At 36.2% G+C, this 15,893-nt stretch overlaps 1 protein-coding gene and 1 pseudogene across 1 annotated transcript; both read right to left on the reverse strand.

Moving 5' to 3' along the window:
• Positions 1 to 3,032: 3,032 nt before the first annotated feature.
• On the reverse strand, positions 3,033 to 4,073 carry LOC148207707 (uncharacterized). Its single transcript, XM_088118330.1, has 2 exons — positions 3,766 to 4,073; positions 3,033 to 3,681 (listed from the first exon to the last, which is right to left on the reverse strand). The coding sequence occupies exons 1-2, from the start codon at positions 4,071 to 4,073 to the stop codon at positions 3,033 to 3,035; spliced, it is 957 nt and encodes a 318-aa protein (XP_087974456.1).
• Positions 4,074 to 4,225: 152 nt separating this feature from the next.
• On the reverse strand, positions 4,226 to 9,188 carry LOC148207708 (uncharacterized; annotated as a pseudogene).
• Between the last annotated feature and the right edge of the window lie 6,705 nt (positions 9,189 to 15,893).

A 15,893-nucleotide genomic window follows, 5' to 3' on the forward strand; every position in this document is an offset into this window, starting at 1 on the left:
GGTAATACTATGGATATGGCCCACTTTGTAATAGTTACAAACGACTTAATCCAAATCATTCATGTGGAGGCATGCAAGTTGGGGTATCATACGCAATGAGTTTGTATATAACTGAACTGCGAAATAATTAATGTTTAGCTATTACCGTTATCTAATAGATTATTATTTCATAGGAATTTCAGGTAACTCAACCTCAATTTTGACTAAGTTATAGACTCCTACCTATAAGGGATCATCCTTTGATTTGTATGGGTGAAAGATGCCCGAGTTGTTAACCTAATATTCCTACCATTTTAGGGACGAGACTGAGTGGGAAGCTGGGAACATAACTACACAAGATGAAATTCACTCATTCATGACTTTAAGGTAAGTAGATGAGTGTTCTTCTAAGTACTGACTCCGGGACTTGAACAAGGGGTCACGCCCTCTCATTGACCCGAGAGGGACTTCTGTTTAATGGTCGGACCATAAACAGATTGTTCATTAGAGGATCAGTGGTACTTAGGTGAAAGATGTAACTCAAGGGTAAAACAATAATTTGACCCAACTGTAGTTACGAACACTCGTGAAAGATTGACTTACTATTAATGGACAATATCCATGGATGCAAAATACTCTACAGTTAACGAATGTTGATTAATATGGTTAATGAGTTTAATCAATTAATCTCGTATCGTTGGAACTTCTTATCGTAGGTCCCCTTGCTAGCTCGTAAGGGATAGTATCCCTCACACATCCTCGCGAGACAAGGCCACCTAATTTGGTGAAGTATTCCTCATGGCTACCCTCCTTTTGGGGGTGACGCCTACATAGGGATATCGTCCGACTCACACATCCTCGCGAGACAAGGCCACCGAATTTGGTGAAGTATCCCTCACGGCTACCCTCCTTTCGGGGGTGACGCCTATATAGGGATATCGTCCAGCTCACACATCCTCATGAGACAAGACCACCAAACTTGGTGAAGTATCCCTCACTGCTACCATCCTTTCGGGGATGACGCCTATATAAGGATATCATCCGGCTCACGCATCTTCGCGGGACAATACCACCTAATTTGGTGAAGTATCCCTCACGGTTACCATCCTTTCGGGGATGACGCCTATATGGGGATAACATTCGGCGGCTATAATTTCTTCACCAACGATCGAGCAGCTACAATTTCTTCGCAAAGCTGCAATTTCTTTACTAACTATCATGCAGCTACAACTTATTTGCTAATGATCAATCAGTTGCAATATCTTCGTGAACGATAAAGCGTCTGTAACATCTTCGCCAACAAAAAATTGGTTGCAACTTCTTCGCCAACGATCTAATGACTGCAATATCTTCGCCAACCATCAAGCTTGCAATATATCCGCCAATGATCAAATAGCTGCAAATTCTTTGCCAATGATCAAGCTTGCAATATATTGGCCAATGATCAAGCAACTGAGAATTCTTCGCCAATGATTAAGTGATTGCAACTTCTTCGCAAATCATCAAACGGGTGCAATATCTTTGCCAACGATCAAACTTGCAATATATTTGCTAATGATCAACCAGCTACAATTCATTTGCCAAGGATCAAGCGATTGCAACTTCTTCGCTAACGATTAATTGCCTGCAATATCTTCACCAACGATCAATCGGCTGCAACATTTTCATCAACCATCAAGCAAAGATCGAGTTTGAGGGATGATACTTATCATGAGGGGCACAACCTAATTTGATGGTATATGCCCCAGTGACCATCCTTCATTCTGCTACAAGGCTAGCGTTCAATAGGGTTAAGCATCGTATCGTCACTCTTGGTAAGGTTGCGTTTTGCAGCGTTACTGTAGTGTCGCCATATTTTTTTTTTTTATAAAAACTTGAACTGAACTTAAAGATTTCTTTAAGCTGCCTACGTATTCTAGGAAGAGATCAAGTCATAACGTAGTTCAAATACAAAATTATTTTTTTTTGGGCCGTTCACCTTTTAAACTCATGCGGGCCAGGAGTATCATGTAGTTTAGACTCTTACGATAAGGAGTGTTTACATTTCACGCATAAAATCTTTTAAGAAATTTGCCGTTAATTGGACCAATTCTCAATCCATCTTTATCAACGATCTTATATGCTCCATTTGTGTAAACTTCTTTGATGATGTAGGGTCCATCCCATTTAGGTGTGAACTTATTCCCTGTGTGACGCGTCGTGATGATAGGTCTTCGAACAGCAAGTACCATATCACCAACTTGAAATGACCGAAGCCGAACATTTTTATTGAAGGCTTTGGTCATTCAAGCTTGATAGCATTCCAATGTTTGCTGCGCATCAAGTCTCTTTTCGTCAAGTGCTTCTAACTCTTGAAGGCGTAATTTTGCATTATCTTCAGTGGTTAAACCTTCTAGCACTGTCATTCTTAGTGATGGAATTTCTCGCTCCAATGGAAGGATAGCTTCTACACCATAAACTAAAGAGTAAGGCGTAGCTCCTATAGGAGTACGATGAGTAGTTCGATAAGGCCATAACACTTCACCGATCTTTTCTTGCCAGTCTCTTTTTGTCTTGGAGACCACCTTCCTCAATAAGTTGCATAACGTCTTGTTGAATGCTTCTGCCAATCCATTCGCTGCAGCATTATACATGGACGATTTATATTGCTTGAAGCTAAACTTTTCACATAGTTTGTCCATCAGACTATTGGAGAATTGTCTACCATTGTCAGTGACAATTCGTTGAGGTATTCCGTACCGAAAAATTATATGAGTTCGAACGAAATTTACAATGTTCTCTTTCTTTGCCTCTTTTAGTGTAATCGCTTCAGCCCACCTTGAAAAATAATCAGTCGCTGCGAGTATGTAAGAATGTCCAGCTGAAGATTTGGGTGTTATAGGACCGACAAGATCGAGTCCCCAAGATTCGAATGGCCACGAAGCTACTGTGGGGTGTAGAGGCTCTGGTGGCTCATGTAGGAAATTAGCGTGAATCTGACAAGCTTCACACTTCTTCGCATATTCCATAGAATCTTGAACCATTGTGGGCCAATAATAACCCATTCTTTTTAATCAGAGATGGAGCTTTGGTCCAGATTGGTGAGCACCACAAACTCCCGAGTGTGCTTCTTCTAATGCCTTAGCTGATTCTTCCTTTCCCAAACATCGAAGGAAGAGGCCTTCAAATGAACGACGGTACAAATTATCTTTGTAGTAGATAAATCGAGCAGCTCTTCTACGTATTTCAGTCTTATGTCGGAGATCCACTGGAAGCTTTCCATGTTGAAGATAATCTAGAATGGACTGTCGCCAATCTTCTTCTTCAATAATGCAAACTGATATAGCATTTGCTTCTTGATGCTCACTTTCAATTGGTGGGGTGACCCATTTCTGGCGGAGTGAAATGTGCAACGTCTCATCTTCTAAAACCGTAAGAGCAGTAGCCAAATTTGCTAGGGCATCTGCCTTTTTGTTCTCCGAACGAGGAACATGCTCTAGTGTTACACCATCAAACCTCTCTAGTAGTCGTCTCGCATAAACGAAGTAAGGCTGAAGGTCTTCGTGCTTCACATCATACTCCAGCAGAAGTTGGTTGATTATCAACTTCGAGTCGCCGTAGATCTCAATGTATGTTATTCCGATTTCTATGGCAATTTGAAGTCCTATGATGATCGCTTGATATTCAGCAGCATTGTTTGGACACAATTCACCAAGTGTGAAGCTATAGGGTAACATATATTTCACAGGTGAGACAAAGACAACACCTGCCCCCGCTCCATTTCTTCATGCTACACCATCAAAGTACATGGTCCAAGGTTTCTTTACTTCAACATAGAATACTTCTTCATCAGGCAAGTCCTCGCACAATTTCCAATCTGATGGGACTGGATGATTCGCTAGGAAGTCTGCTAATGCTTGCCCTTTCATTGCCTTTTGCGGTACGTAAACAATATCGTACTGTTGGAGCAAAATAGCCCATTTTGCCAGACGTCCCGAAATGATCGGCCTCGATAAGATATATTTCATTGGATCAGCCTTAGCAACTAGATGCACCGTAAAGGCTTGTATATAGTGCCTTAATTTATCGACAGCGAAGAAGAGAGAAAGACACATCTTCTCAATTGGAGAGTAGTTTAACTCAGCTCCGATTAAGGTTCTACTCAAGTTATAAAGGGCTCGTTCTTTCCCTTTTTCTCCTTCTTGTGCCAACAACGCTCCGAGCGATCTTTCTTGCGCCGTGATATATAATATCAACGGCTTTCCTGCTATGGGTGACCTAAGACGGGTGGATTAAGCAAGTATTTTTTTATGCTTTCAAAAGCATTTTCACATGCTTGATCCCACTCAAAACTTGTATCCTTCCTCATCAATCTCTGGAAAGGTTGGCATCGGCCAGCTAGGTTGGAGATGAATCTCTTGATATAGGCCAGACGACCCTGAAGGCTTCTCAGCTCATGTAAGTTCCTAGGTCTTGGTATTTTTTGAATAGCGTCAATCTTTGACTGATCGATTTCGATTCCCCGATATCTTACAATGAAACCAAGGAACTTTCCCGAGGTAACTCCGAATGCACACTTGAGAGGATTCATCTTTAATTGATACTTTCTCAAGCGATCAAAGACTACTTTTAGATCCCCCAGATGATCTTGTTGCTTTTTGGACTTAACCACGAGATCGTCAACGTAACATTCAACATGTTTATGTAGCATGTCATCAGAGACCTTTTGCATGGCGTGCTGATAAGTGGCACCTGCATTTTTTAGTCCGAAGGGCATTACCTTATAACAATATATCTCTTTCGGAGTTCAAAATTCTATCATTTCTTCGTCTTCGAGTGCCATCCGAATTTGATTGTATCCTGATGATCCATCCATGAAAGATAAGGATTCATGTCCTGTAGTAGCATCAACCATGATTTCAGTGATTGGTAATGGAAAATCATCCTTGGGACATGCATTGTTTAAGTCACGAAAATCAACGCACACACGAAGTTGGCCGTTCTTCTTTCTTACCGGAACAATGTTTGCTATCCATGTTGGATATTTCACCTCACGGATGAAACCCGCCTCTATCAATTTATTGACCTCAACTTCGATTTGAGGTATAAGTTCTGGTCGAAATCGACGTTGTGCTTGTTTCACTGGCCGATATCCTTGTTTAATTGCAAGGTGATGGACTGCCACTTTTGGATCAAGTCCTGGCATTTCTTTATATGACCAATCAAAAATATCTCTGTATGTGATGAGTATGTTCATATATTTACTTTCTTCATCACGAGTAAGTGACGCACTTATGAAGGTTGAACGCGGATCTTCTATCGTGCCAAGATTTACTTCCTTAAGTTCGTCAACTGTTGGCTGATTACCATCTTCTAATGATGATGGGGCTTCTTCGACATCTTCTTCAGATGTTTCAGTGTGTGAGGCCTCTTCAACAGTAACATGGCAACATTCGGCCTTATCTTCCTCGTACTCTTCACTCTCATCCAACGGTCTTGTTAGGATGATAGTATGCGGCTTCACCTTCAAGGAGCCCTCCGTACTTACAAAAATACGAGTCCTTCTTCTCATTCTGGAAGGAACACTACTACAGATTTCTTTGTCACATTTCGTCTCAGTAAATTGCCTCTTTTTTGAAGCTTCTCCTGTCCCTTCATGTCTCAGGCGTTCAAAAACTGATGCAGAACATTTGTCCGTATTTTTCGCTGGTGTAAAGCTTAGTCTTCGGAAAACTGAAGGTCGTTTAGAAGAAATAGGTACACGTGAGCTTCCTTCTTCTCTTGTGGTCGTGCCTAACCTCTGAAAAGCCGAAGTGCGCGTAGAACTAGAAGCTGGATATGAAGCTTCTTCTTCTGCAGTACCGACACCTAATCTTTCGAAGATCAAAGAGCGTGCAACTGGCAGTCTGATGCGATCTAACGCAGAAACCCTTTGGTTAGCACTTTCTTTATTTTTTTCAAGGTCGTCAGCTTCTTCTACCGTAATATGGTTCGTGTCTGCGACCTTTGCTTTTCCTTTCCTGGTAATGCGAACAGGCTCTGGTGATTTATATCCAAGGCCTGCTCTAGAGGTAGGTATAACGTAACCCTCTTTTTGCAACTTCTTTTGGGTTGAAGAAAGTTTGAGTATTTCATCGAAGATCCTTAGGCTTTTAAACTCAGTATGAGTTGTAAAATCATAACCTGCTTTTGCCAAAAGCTTATATGCTTTAGGGTCAAATCCATCCTTCGTTCGCTTCTCAGGCAAGATCACCTTTATCTGGTCGTCCTCGGACTTTTTAGCCTCTTGCTTTGTTATCTTTGTAAGAGGCTTGGTGAAGTTCTCTTTCACGATTTCTACATCACCGATCTTTAGATTTCCCGAGCATTCCATAAATGGTGATTCACCCTTTTTTCACCGATATAAAGGGACATAGCGAAGGATAGGAGCACTTGGCACTTTCGCAACCTTCGAAGCCCATAACTTTGTGGCGCTAGTAGATGTTTCATTCTTTTGGACATTAGAAGTATTTACTTCTTTGATTAATCTTTTGGCTGAAGAATCTTCCAGTTGTTCTGACTTAGGTTTATCACAGCTCTTGATCAAGGGGATTTCTGTGGGTATAGTTTCCCCTATAACCTCAGTCTTCATATAGAATTTCGCATCTGCGAAATGAGACTCAGCCTCTGAGAACGGGTTCGTATCAGCTTTAATTTTCTTAATGCCATCTTGATAAAATTTGAAACATTGATGAAGTGTGGACGTTACTACTCCATTTCCATGAATCCAAGGGCGCCCTAATAATAACTTGTAGGTGGTCCTGGAGTCTATGACATGGAATAGAGTGTTAGCCTTTAAGTCCCCAATGCTGAGTTCAAGACGGATCATGCCAATTGTTCGCTGACCACCTTGACTGAAACCTTGGATCACCAGTTTACTATCTGATAACTCTTCCATCGAAATGCCTAGCTGCTTCATGGTTGACTTAGGCATTATAGTGACAGCTGAGCCATCATCAATAAGAATTCGATCGACCTTTTGTTCCCGAATATATCCTGAGACAAATAACGATCTGTTATGGGGTTTTGACCCAAGCAACAGATCTTCATCTGTGAAGCCAATAGACGTACAACATGAAGCACATGTGTTTGCTTGAGAGGCCGGAATGTCAGAATCTTTCAATGCCTTAACAAGAGCATTTTTTACCTCTCGAGAAAGCGACAACAAATCACTTATATTGAAAGATGACATACCTTTTCTGACTTTGTCGTTGCTTCTGTTGAACTTGTAGAAGCATTGTCATTGTCAGTTATAGTGATAGTGTGACAAGAAACTATTTCAAAGATTTCCTCTTGATTATCATTAAGGAAACTCGCTGGAAAGAAATCTTCCAAAGTTATCACTTGTTGAGGTCGAGAAATATATTCGTTCTCTTCCACGACCAGCTTAGGTTTCCTCAAACTTTTATTTCTTTTTTTCTTCTGAATTCTGCTTCTTATTTTTTGGTCTCGATATAAGCGAGACTCTTTCTTGAAGCAATTTTGTTTTTGCTTCTTCCCACGAGTTACGAGAGTCCATTCTCCTTCTTCATCCTCTGTAAATTCGTCTTTTTCTTGGAAGTTCTTCCTATGAGCTGTATGTTGGGATGAAATGGCCATAGGTTCGAGGGTCCCAAATTGGATCCAAACCACTTCGTCGTCATGAAATGAGATTGTCGACGACTGACTGCCGGAATTTGGGATTATTGCAGCATGATTTGTTTGGGCCACTTCATCAAGATCCAGCTCAATTTTCTTTTCTCGAGCGAGCTTCAAGATTCGTTCTTTCAAAATGAAGCATTTTTCTATTGGATGACTAACGACTCGATGATATACACAATAGTTAGGATCATTTGTTTTTCCCATTTGTTCAGGTCGTTTGCATTCAGGAAGTTCTATGAGTCCCTTTTCTAGTAATTGCTCTAACATATCTGCAAGGTCAGAATCTGGAAAAGGATAAACCTTTTCTTGTCTTTCTTCCAGAGATGGGCGACGTCTTACCTTTTCATCTTGTCGCTTTTCTATCTTCCTTTCTTTTTCTTTTCCTTTCGAGGAAAATTTGAGAGGAGTCGTGTTAACGACCATAGATTCCTTCATAGAACCCTTGGAGATCTTCTCTGTGCTCTTCATTTCCTTCTTCTCTTTCTTCACATCTGAGACCAGAGGCTCTTTATTACCTCTACTAGCAATACTTATCTCCATGTCATGAGCACGAGTTGCTAGTTCTTCAAATGTGCGGGGTTTTATCCCTTGAAGGATATAAAGAAGTCCCTAATTCATGCCTTGAGTGCACATTTCCACACCAGATACTTCTGTGAGTTTGTCCTTACAGTCAAGACTTAGAGTTCTCCACCAGTTGATATATTCAATAACCGGTTCACCTTTTCTTTGTTTGCAACTGGTGAGCTCCATCATACTGACGGTTCTCCTTGTGCTGTAAAAGCAATTCAAGAATTCTCTTTCAAGTTGTTCCCAACTCTCGATTGTTTCAGGTTCGAGATCAGTATACCAGTCAAAGGCGCGTTTCCCTTCAACGTTCGGACGAACTGCTTGACCATTTGATCGCCTCTTGTGCCAGCATTCTCACAAGTTTCGACGAAGTGGGCAATATGTTGCTTGGGATTGCCCTTTCCATCGAAATGCTGGAACTTTGGAGGTTGGTATCCGGCAGGCATTCTTAGATCATTAATCCTCTTAGTATATGGTTTAGAATACAAGAGGGAGCTTTGAGAAGGTCCGCCGTATTGCGCTCTGATCGTGTTCGTGATCATATCTTGGAGCTGCTGAACAGACAGCGAAGCGATCGAAGTGGAATACTGCGATTGATTTTCTTGAGCGATAGTCTTTCCCTTATCATTTATCTTGAGAGCAGGGGTTTGACTCGACTCGGCAACATCTTTATTTTCAATCTGATTCTTCAGGGAAGCGATTTTATAGTCCCTTTCTTCCACTGTCTTCATCAACACAGCGAGTTTCCTTTCCATTTCAGCCATCCTTTCTTCCGTGCTGCTTGCATCGGCCATCATAACAGACATCACATCGATTTCTGGAATTTTCTCCAATTGAACAGAGGAAGGAGCAGACTCGATGAACAAAGGATTCTCCTTGATAACGACCCCAACTTGAGTAGGTTTCTTCATCTGCTGCAGTATTTTCTTAGCAACAGCTAGAGGTGTTTGATCTTCTCCTAACCGGATTTCTTTTGAACGGCTACGGGTGATCGGTCCTGTGTAAGAGGTATTGCTCGAAGAAGTTTTCTTAGATGTCATTGTTTCTTCTTTCTTTTTCTTGAGAGAAGTTTGAGCCTTTGGGAAAGAGATGAGAGGTAGAGATTGTCCCACTGGGCGTGCCAATTTGTTCACACGAAATTTCCGGAGAAATTATATTTCGTGGAGTTGAACTTTTATATTTGTAGTATATGTTGTATAGTGGATTCGATCTCTAATCTTTATCCTCTGATTCTTTCTCTCGAACTTGATGTGAAGATTGAGATGCTTGTTCTTGAATTTGGATCGAAGTTATATGTTCTTCGAAAGTTTTCAAGTCTTCAAGCGTTCAAAGTCTTCAAGTTGGTCTTTGAATCTTCAAGTCTTCAAGAGAGTCTTCAATTTAGTGTGAATTCTCTCAATTCTCTAAAATTATGAACCGCCAAAATGAATGAGGTCTCATCTGTTTATAGAGGTTTCCATAGGCTTTGGTGGGCCATCGGGCTTGGGTAATTTTGGGCCAAGCCCAATTCTTTTAAATGGATTTATTTAAATTTAAATATTAATCCACTTTATTTCATGGTAAATTGGGTTTTGGGCCAAGATTGTGAACCAAATCGATTTTAAGCCCATACCCATATGACCCAATTACATATTTTAATTGTCAAATTATCTTTAATTTTAATTTAGGGTTAATATATAATTAATCCCTAAATAAAATAGATAATGACGTGGCCGTTTATGATTTGCCCAAATTTTTTGGTTCTACAATCAGTATCTAAGAAAACATCAAATTTAAACAACTTAAATCTAATATAAAATTAATATAAAATAAAATTTTGAAACTAGGTTTGAAACAATTTTTCAGAATTTAAACAAATTAAATCTAATTTTAAATTGATTTCAAACTATTTTTCAAAATTTAAACAAATTAAATATGATTTTAAATTGATATGAAATCAAATTTGAAAGTAATTTGAAATTATTAAAATTTTGTTAAGGTAAATTTTGAAATTTATTGATTTAAAATCTAAAATTCATAGATAGGAAGGGTAAATATTATTATTTCTAGGGAAATTTAAGAAAAAGTAGGATCCTAACATTCTAATTTAGAGTTTGCACACCGCCCCCCTTTTACACTAAACGTCCCATAGTTTGATTTTGGGGACTAACACTATGGTTGTATCCTCGACTGACCGAGAAAAACAAGTGAAAGAGGCATCTTCCATTCTTATCAATTTTGGTTTTTGTGCACCATATTTAGATCTGCCTCTTCTTCGATCTAGAATTCCCAGCAAATCTTTGACTCCTAAAAACAATGAGATTTCACGCCCGGCGAATCTTTCACTCTACTTCCTCTTATTAACACTATAGAATGTTCCTGCAAATTATGACTTTCGCCCGAAATGTGAGCAAATATATCATGACGATTGCTCAACCATACTTTGACTATCTTACGTGGAGCGCCCCCCATCTACACTTCCCACCCCAAAATTTCACCTCTATGTACCGTTGCTGTTTGCCAGACGCCACTTGGAAGTTTCCATCCACACGCCACCTGCATGTCGTTCCGTTCCAGCCGGTTGCCACCGGAACTCAGCTACAACGCCGCCCGCCACCCCCTTCCGCCGTCTCCTAACGTTCTTATCCAATGTCAACCGTCGAGAGCCGCCAGTCGCGCTAATCCGCCAACCCCATTGAGATCCACCGCGTGCGCCCAAATCTGTAAGTCCTCCTATCTTGACCCAACCCGCCACTGTCAACCGTTAACGACAGCAGTCGCCACTGTTGTCCAACAGTCTTTGTCCACCATTCTAGCCGCCGCTCTCCACGGTCATTCGAGGAAGGTAAGTCCAGTAATCTTTTTGTCATGATTTTGGGACTTTGAATGATGAAAAACGAACGAAAGAAAAGTTTAAAAATTTGTTTGATTGCCTCCCTCTATTCTAGGAATATTTTAAAAATAAAAAATAGATGTGGGACCGACCACATGAATGTGTCGTTTACAATCAGAGGAGTATATCTAAATAAGTTCAACTACTTTCTATATTTAAATAGATTATTGACCTCTTAATACAGAGATTCTACATGTATTGACCTTCTAAGTAATTGTGTTTAGATATACATGTATTACCCTGCTAAATTTAACAATTTTTCAATTGTTATTGATTAATATTCAATTTCATTAATAACACGTCATTGGAGATTTGCTCGTATGGGGGACAAGTGTAGAAAATACCCCCAAAGCGGTACTTGTTCAGAAGATACCAAACTGGACACCTAGTCGGAGAATTAGCTTTGATAATCTGAATATCCAATTGCCTAACCAATTTCCCTTGATTAGGCATGCAGTTACCTAAATATTAGAGGATAAACCGTATATTCAAAATTCAAATCATTTTTCACCAACGGTTATCTAGAAAATTCTATAAATACTCCTAAATGTGAAGGGTGAAGGTACGCAACATTAATTTTTTCAGAGTGCTAACTTTTTTTTGTAGAATTATATCTTGCAATAATCTCGAATATTTGTTGTGACTATCAAAGCTTTTTCGGTACGAACAGTTATATACATGTATTTATTGGATCTGTATGACAACCCTAGAGAGGGTGAATAGGGTTTAATGAAATTTTATAAACTATTTAATACGGTGGCTCAATTTAAACAAATAAGTAAACTTTTTACGAACATGTAATTTTAACACAAAATTAATCAATAAATTAGAAATAGGGTTTGATGAAATTTTATAAATTTTTCAACACGATGGGTCCAATTTAAATAAACAAGTAAAGTTTTTACAAATACGTGATTTTAACACAAAATTAATCAATAAATTAGAAATAACATTTCAAGCACCCAAATTAATTTCAATGTAAATATTGCACATAAAACATGAATAACAAATTCTAACCATTAATTTCATACAATTTATAATAAAGAAAATTAATTGCAAAAATTGAATAGGAGATGTTTAGACAAAATAACACCGAAAATTTACAGTGGTTCGGCAACAACCGACCTACTCCACTTCGCAAACTTGAAGAACTCGACTCTTTCCACGGCTTAGAGTCCAACCGGTAAAATGTTCTTTTTTCTGGAGCAAAAACAAACCCGATACTTTCCACGATTCAAGATCAAACCGTGACAACACTCTTTTTCGGACTCAAGAGCAACCCTTGCAAGAATCGAAATTTTGAAAAACAATCTCACAAACTCTCCCAAAGAGTGATATACAAATTTTCGCTTACAAAATTTGTAAGAAAATTCTTATAAAATAAAGCTGTCAAATAGTCAAGAACATTGAAATTTTAGAGAGATGAAAAATGAAGAAACTGGAGAGAAAATTGGGGAGGAAATTGTTGGTGAATTTTGAGAGAGAGAGGATGTTAAAATAAAAGAAAGAAAATGGTTGGAAATTGATTTGAAATCAAAATCATAATCAATTTGGGTTACGAGGAAAGGAAATCAATCTGGGCTTCAACAAATATCAAAAAGCCATGTTTAGTAATGACTAAATTTACGGCATCCTACTGAAAAATGAACGTAAATTTTATAATATTTCACGTAAATTATGGAGGGGGCAATTTCGATATTTACCCCACCCTTGTTTCACGGGTCTGCCAAATATAAAATAAGACTTTTATATAATATATATATATAATAGGTTTAAATGCTACTCTTTTCGTACTACTCTTCTAAGATGTTGTTCATTTACGTTGAATTTTCAAAATGTCCATTTTAGTTCATATACTTTCGAACTCATTTTGGTCTTGATACTTAAAAAATGACTATTTTGATCCCTTAATTTTCATTTGTATCTCACTTATTTAGATAAAAATTTTAACATGACATTTCACTCATTAAATTTTATCAAAGGTAGTCATAAATTTGTATTAAATAGTTTTCATCATATACAAAATTTTTGTTACAAAAAAAATATTAATTTTAAAAGTACAGTGACAAATCAGATGCTTTAAAAACAGATTGACTAAAATGAATAAAAATTATAAAGTAGAAGAGGAAATTTTAAAAAAGTATATAGACCAAAATGAATAAAGTAAATCAAATAAATACGAAACTTTCTTTTAGCTTAAGAATTGTGAGGCTTCATCCATCTCGAGTGGGAATATATACCGCACCTATTAAAATGAAATCTAAAATAAATATTAAAGAAAAATTAGAGATTAAATGAAATCTTTAAAATATATGTTTCACCCAGAGAATGCAAAACGTGGGGATTTGTGTGAGCAAAATAATAAGTTAAAAAATCAAATCTGAAAGATTTTTTTTCTTTTTTTCTTTTTTTTTTTAAATACAAATCTCAAAGGTTGAATGGTCCGTTTAGTGCGATTTGGTAGGATACCATTTACCCTTACAAATTAAATTAATAAAAACTTTATTTATACCTTTTTAATTTTCAGTTAAAAAATTAAGTTAACTTTCTTGTTCGATTATTTAATAAATATTTTTTATTGATCCATTACGTAGTTTAATTAGTTAAAATATTAGTAATCTTCTTCATAGGTGAATATTAATTTACTTTCTTATTTTAATTATATAATATTTTAAAAGAAAGGACGAATTCACATGTGGGATAGAAAAAGTATATTTAAAATCTAGGTGTACTTTCTCATTTTATTTTATTTTTTATTATTATTATTAATGGTTTATTCCCATTAATATGATAATTAATAGGCAATTTAACTATTTAGGCCTCATTTGATAACTATTTTATATTTTTATTTTCTGTTTTTGAAAATTAAGCTCGTAAACCCTATACTTCTACTTAAGTATTTTTTTTATTTTGCATCTACTCTTTTAAAATATTTTCAAAATTAAGCTAAAATTTTAAAACTAAGAATAAAATAGTAGTTTTCAAAAACTTTTTTTTGTTTTTAAATTTAGCTAAGAATTCAAAAATATGTTCTCATAAAAGTTTAAACATACTAAAAAATTGTTAACAGATAAGTATAACTTTAAAAAACGGAAACAAAATAGTTATCAAACGGAGCTCTAGAGATAAAATACCTTAAGTCGGTGAACTTCAAAAATTCTTTTTTGGTCCATAGTTTCAAAATCTTATAATTTATTTCTAGAAGTATTTAAAATAAATTTGTAGTACAACAAAAAGCTAAGTGAGGTGGAGGGATTCGAACTCATGGCGTGTTTGTCAGTATCAACTAAGGTTGAGCTAAGCTTATCTGGTTTAAAATGATTTAAAAAGATGCTTCTTGTTAATTTTCTATCAAGTAGGATAAGAAAAAAGCTTTTTTGTGTGTTAATTTTAGGTTGATGTGGCAATAAATAAATAATTTTATTAATATAGCTTTTTATTTTGTTCTTACTCTCGTCATTATGGTTTTAGGTTTCAAAAAATATGACTTAAATGTTTGCTTTTATGTTGAGAATAATGTCATCAGATTTTCATGAAAATAAATTATAGATATGTTTATTTTGTGATTATTTTTAGAAATTAATAAATCTTGGGCCACTATAAATATTGATTAAGAACTGATCAAATTTAATTCAAATAAATCATATAAATTAAATTATTTTAAATTATTGTTATTTATATTAATTATGTCTAATTATTGAATTTTTTATATATTTTAATTTGATTCGATTCAATTCAACCGAGTTGATTCTTACCTTTTTATTTAGTTTTCATTAATTTTTAAAAATTAATTTACATTATTTAAGTTGAATTAGTAAATTGATGGTAAATAGTGTGATTTAAGTTATTTTAGTCAACTAATAAAATATCAATCTATTGATTTTTTTTTTTTACATAAAAATCTATTGAATTTTTTATTTTTTTATTTTTTATTATTTGATAAAGAAGATCCAATGAATTGGTTTTATATAGTAATCACTTTTAACTGGTTATTTATATAAAAAAAAAAAATAGAGTATGTATAAATCATATAAATTTTAAATGCTAGTTATTGAGAAAATTCATGCCTTCAACAATTGCTAAGAGCTGTACTAAAAAAAAAACCAAAAACAATTGCTAAGAGCTTTGCAAGAAAACTGATTGCTTCAAATTAGTGTCCATGATTTGCTTTTTCTCTGGTTGATATATTATCTTTAATGGCTCGCTTTTGAACCGAACAATCATTGAGTTCCAATTTAAAGCGATTAGCCAGCACCTTAGTTACATTTTAATACGAAACGTTACTAAGCTAATCGGACGGTATTAGAGATAGACCTTGGGTGCTTAATCTAACATATACTATTTAATGTATAATTAGTCGGTACAAATTTTATAAAGAAATAGAACTAGCATAGAAAGTTTTTTCTTAAAAAAAGAAAAGAAAGAGTTAAAAAATATTGAAATAGACATGCAAGTGCCAACTCCAAATTATTTAAACGGCTAAGATTTTAGAAATGATAAACAAGAATGGTTACCGAACATTTCTGAAAATTGGAAATGAAAATAAATTACCAAACTAACTCTTATTAAGTTATAATTTGGTAAAGTTTTATTTTTAGTTGAACTATTTCTATTTTTTTATTAAAAAAATTACACGATTAATTTTTTTTTTTTTGGCTCTTGATATCGCTCAGATCTCCATCTCTCGCTTCTCTCAGAATTGGGAAGGTCGTGGGATAGGAGAGGCGAGTGGCTTCTAAAATTAGTTGGATATTTTTCTAGTTAGGAAAAAAATTGAACTAAAGATTTTGATTTCGAGAGCAGAGGGAAAAAAAAA

Source organism: Momordica charantia, unplaced genomic scaffold (genome assembly GCF_013281855.1).
Source record: "Momordica charantia cultivar OHB3-1 unplaced genomic scaffold, Mcharantia_2.0 BLBB01000102.1, whole genome shotgun sequence".
NCBI lineage: Eukaryota > Viridiplantae > Streptophyta > Magnoliopsida > Cucurbitales > Cucurbitaceae > Momordica > Momordica charantia.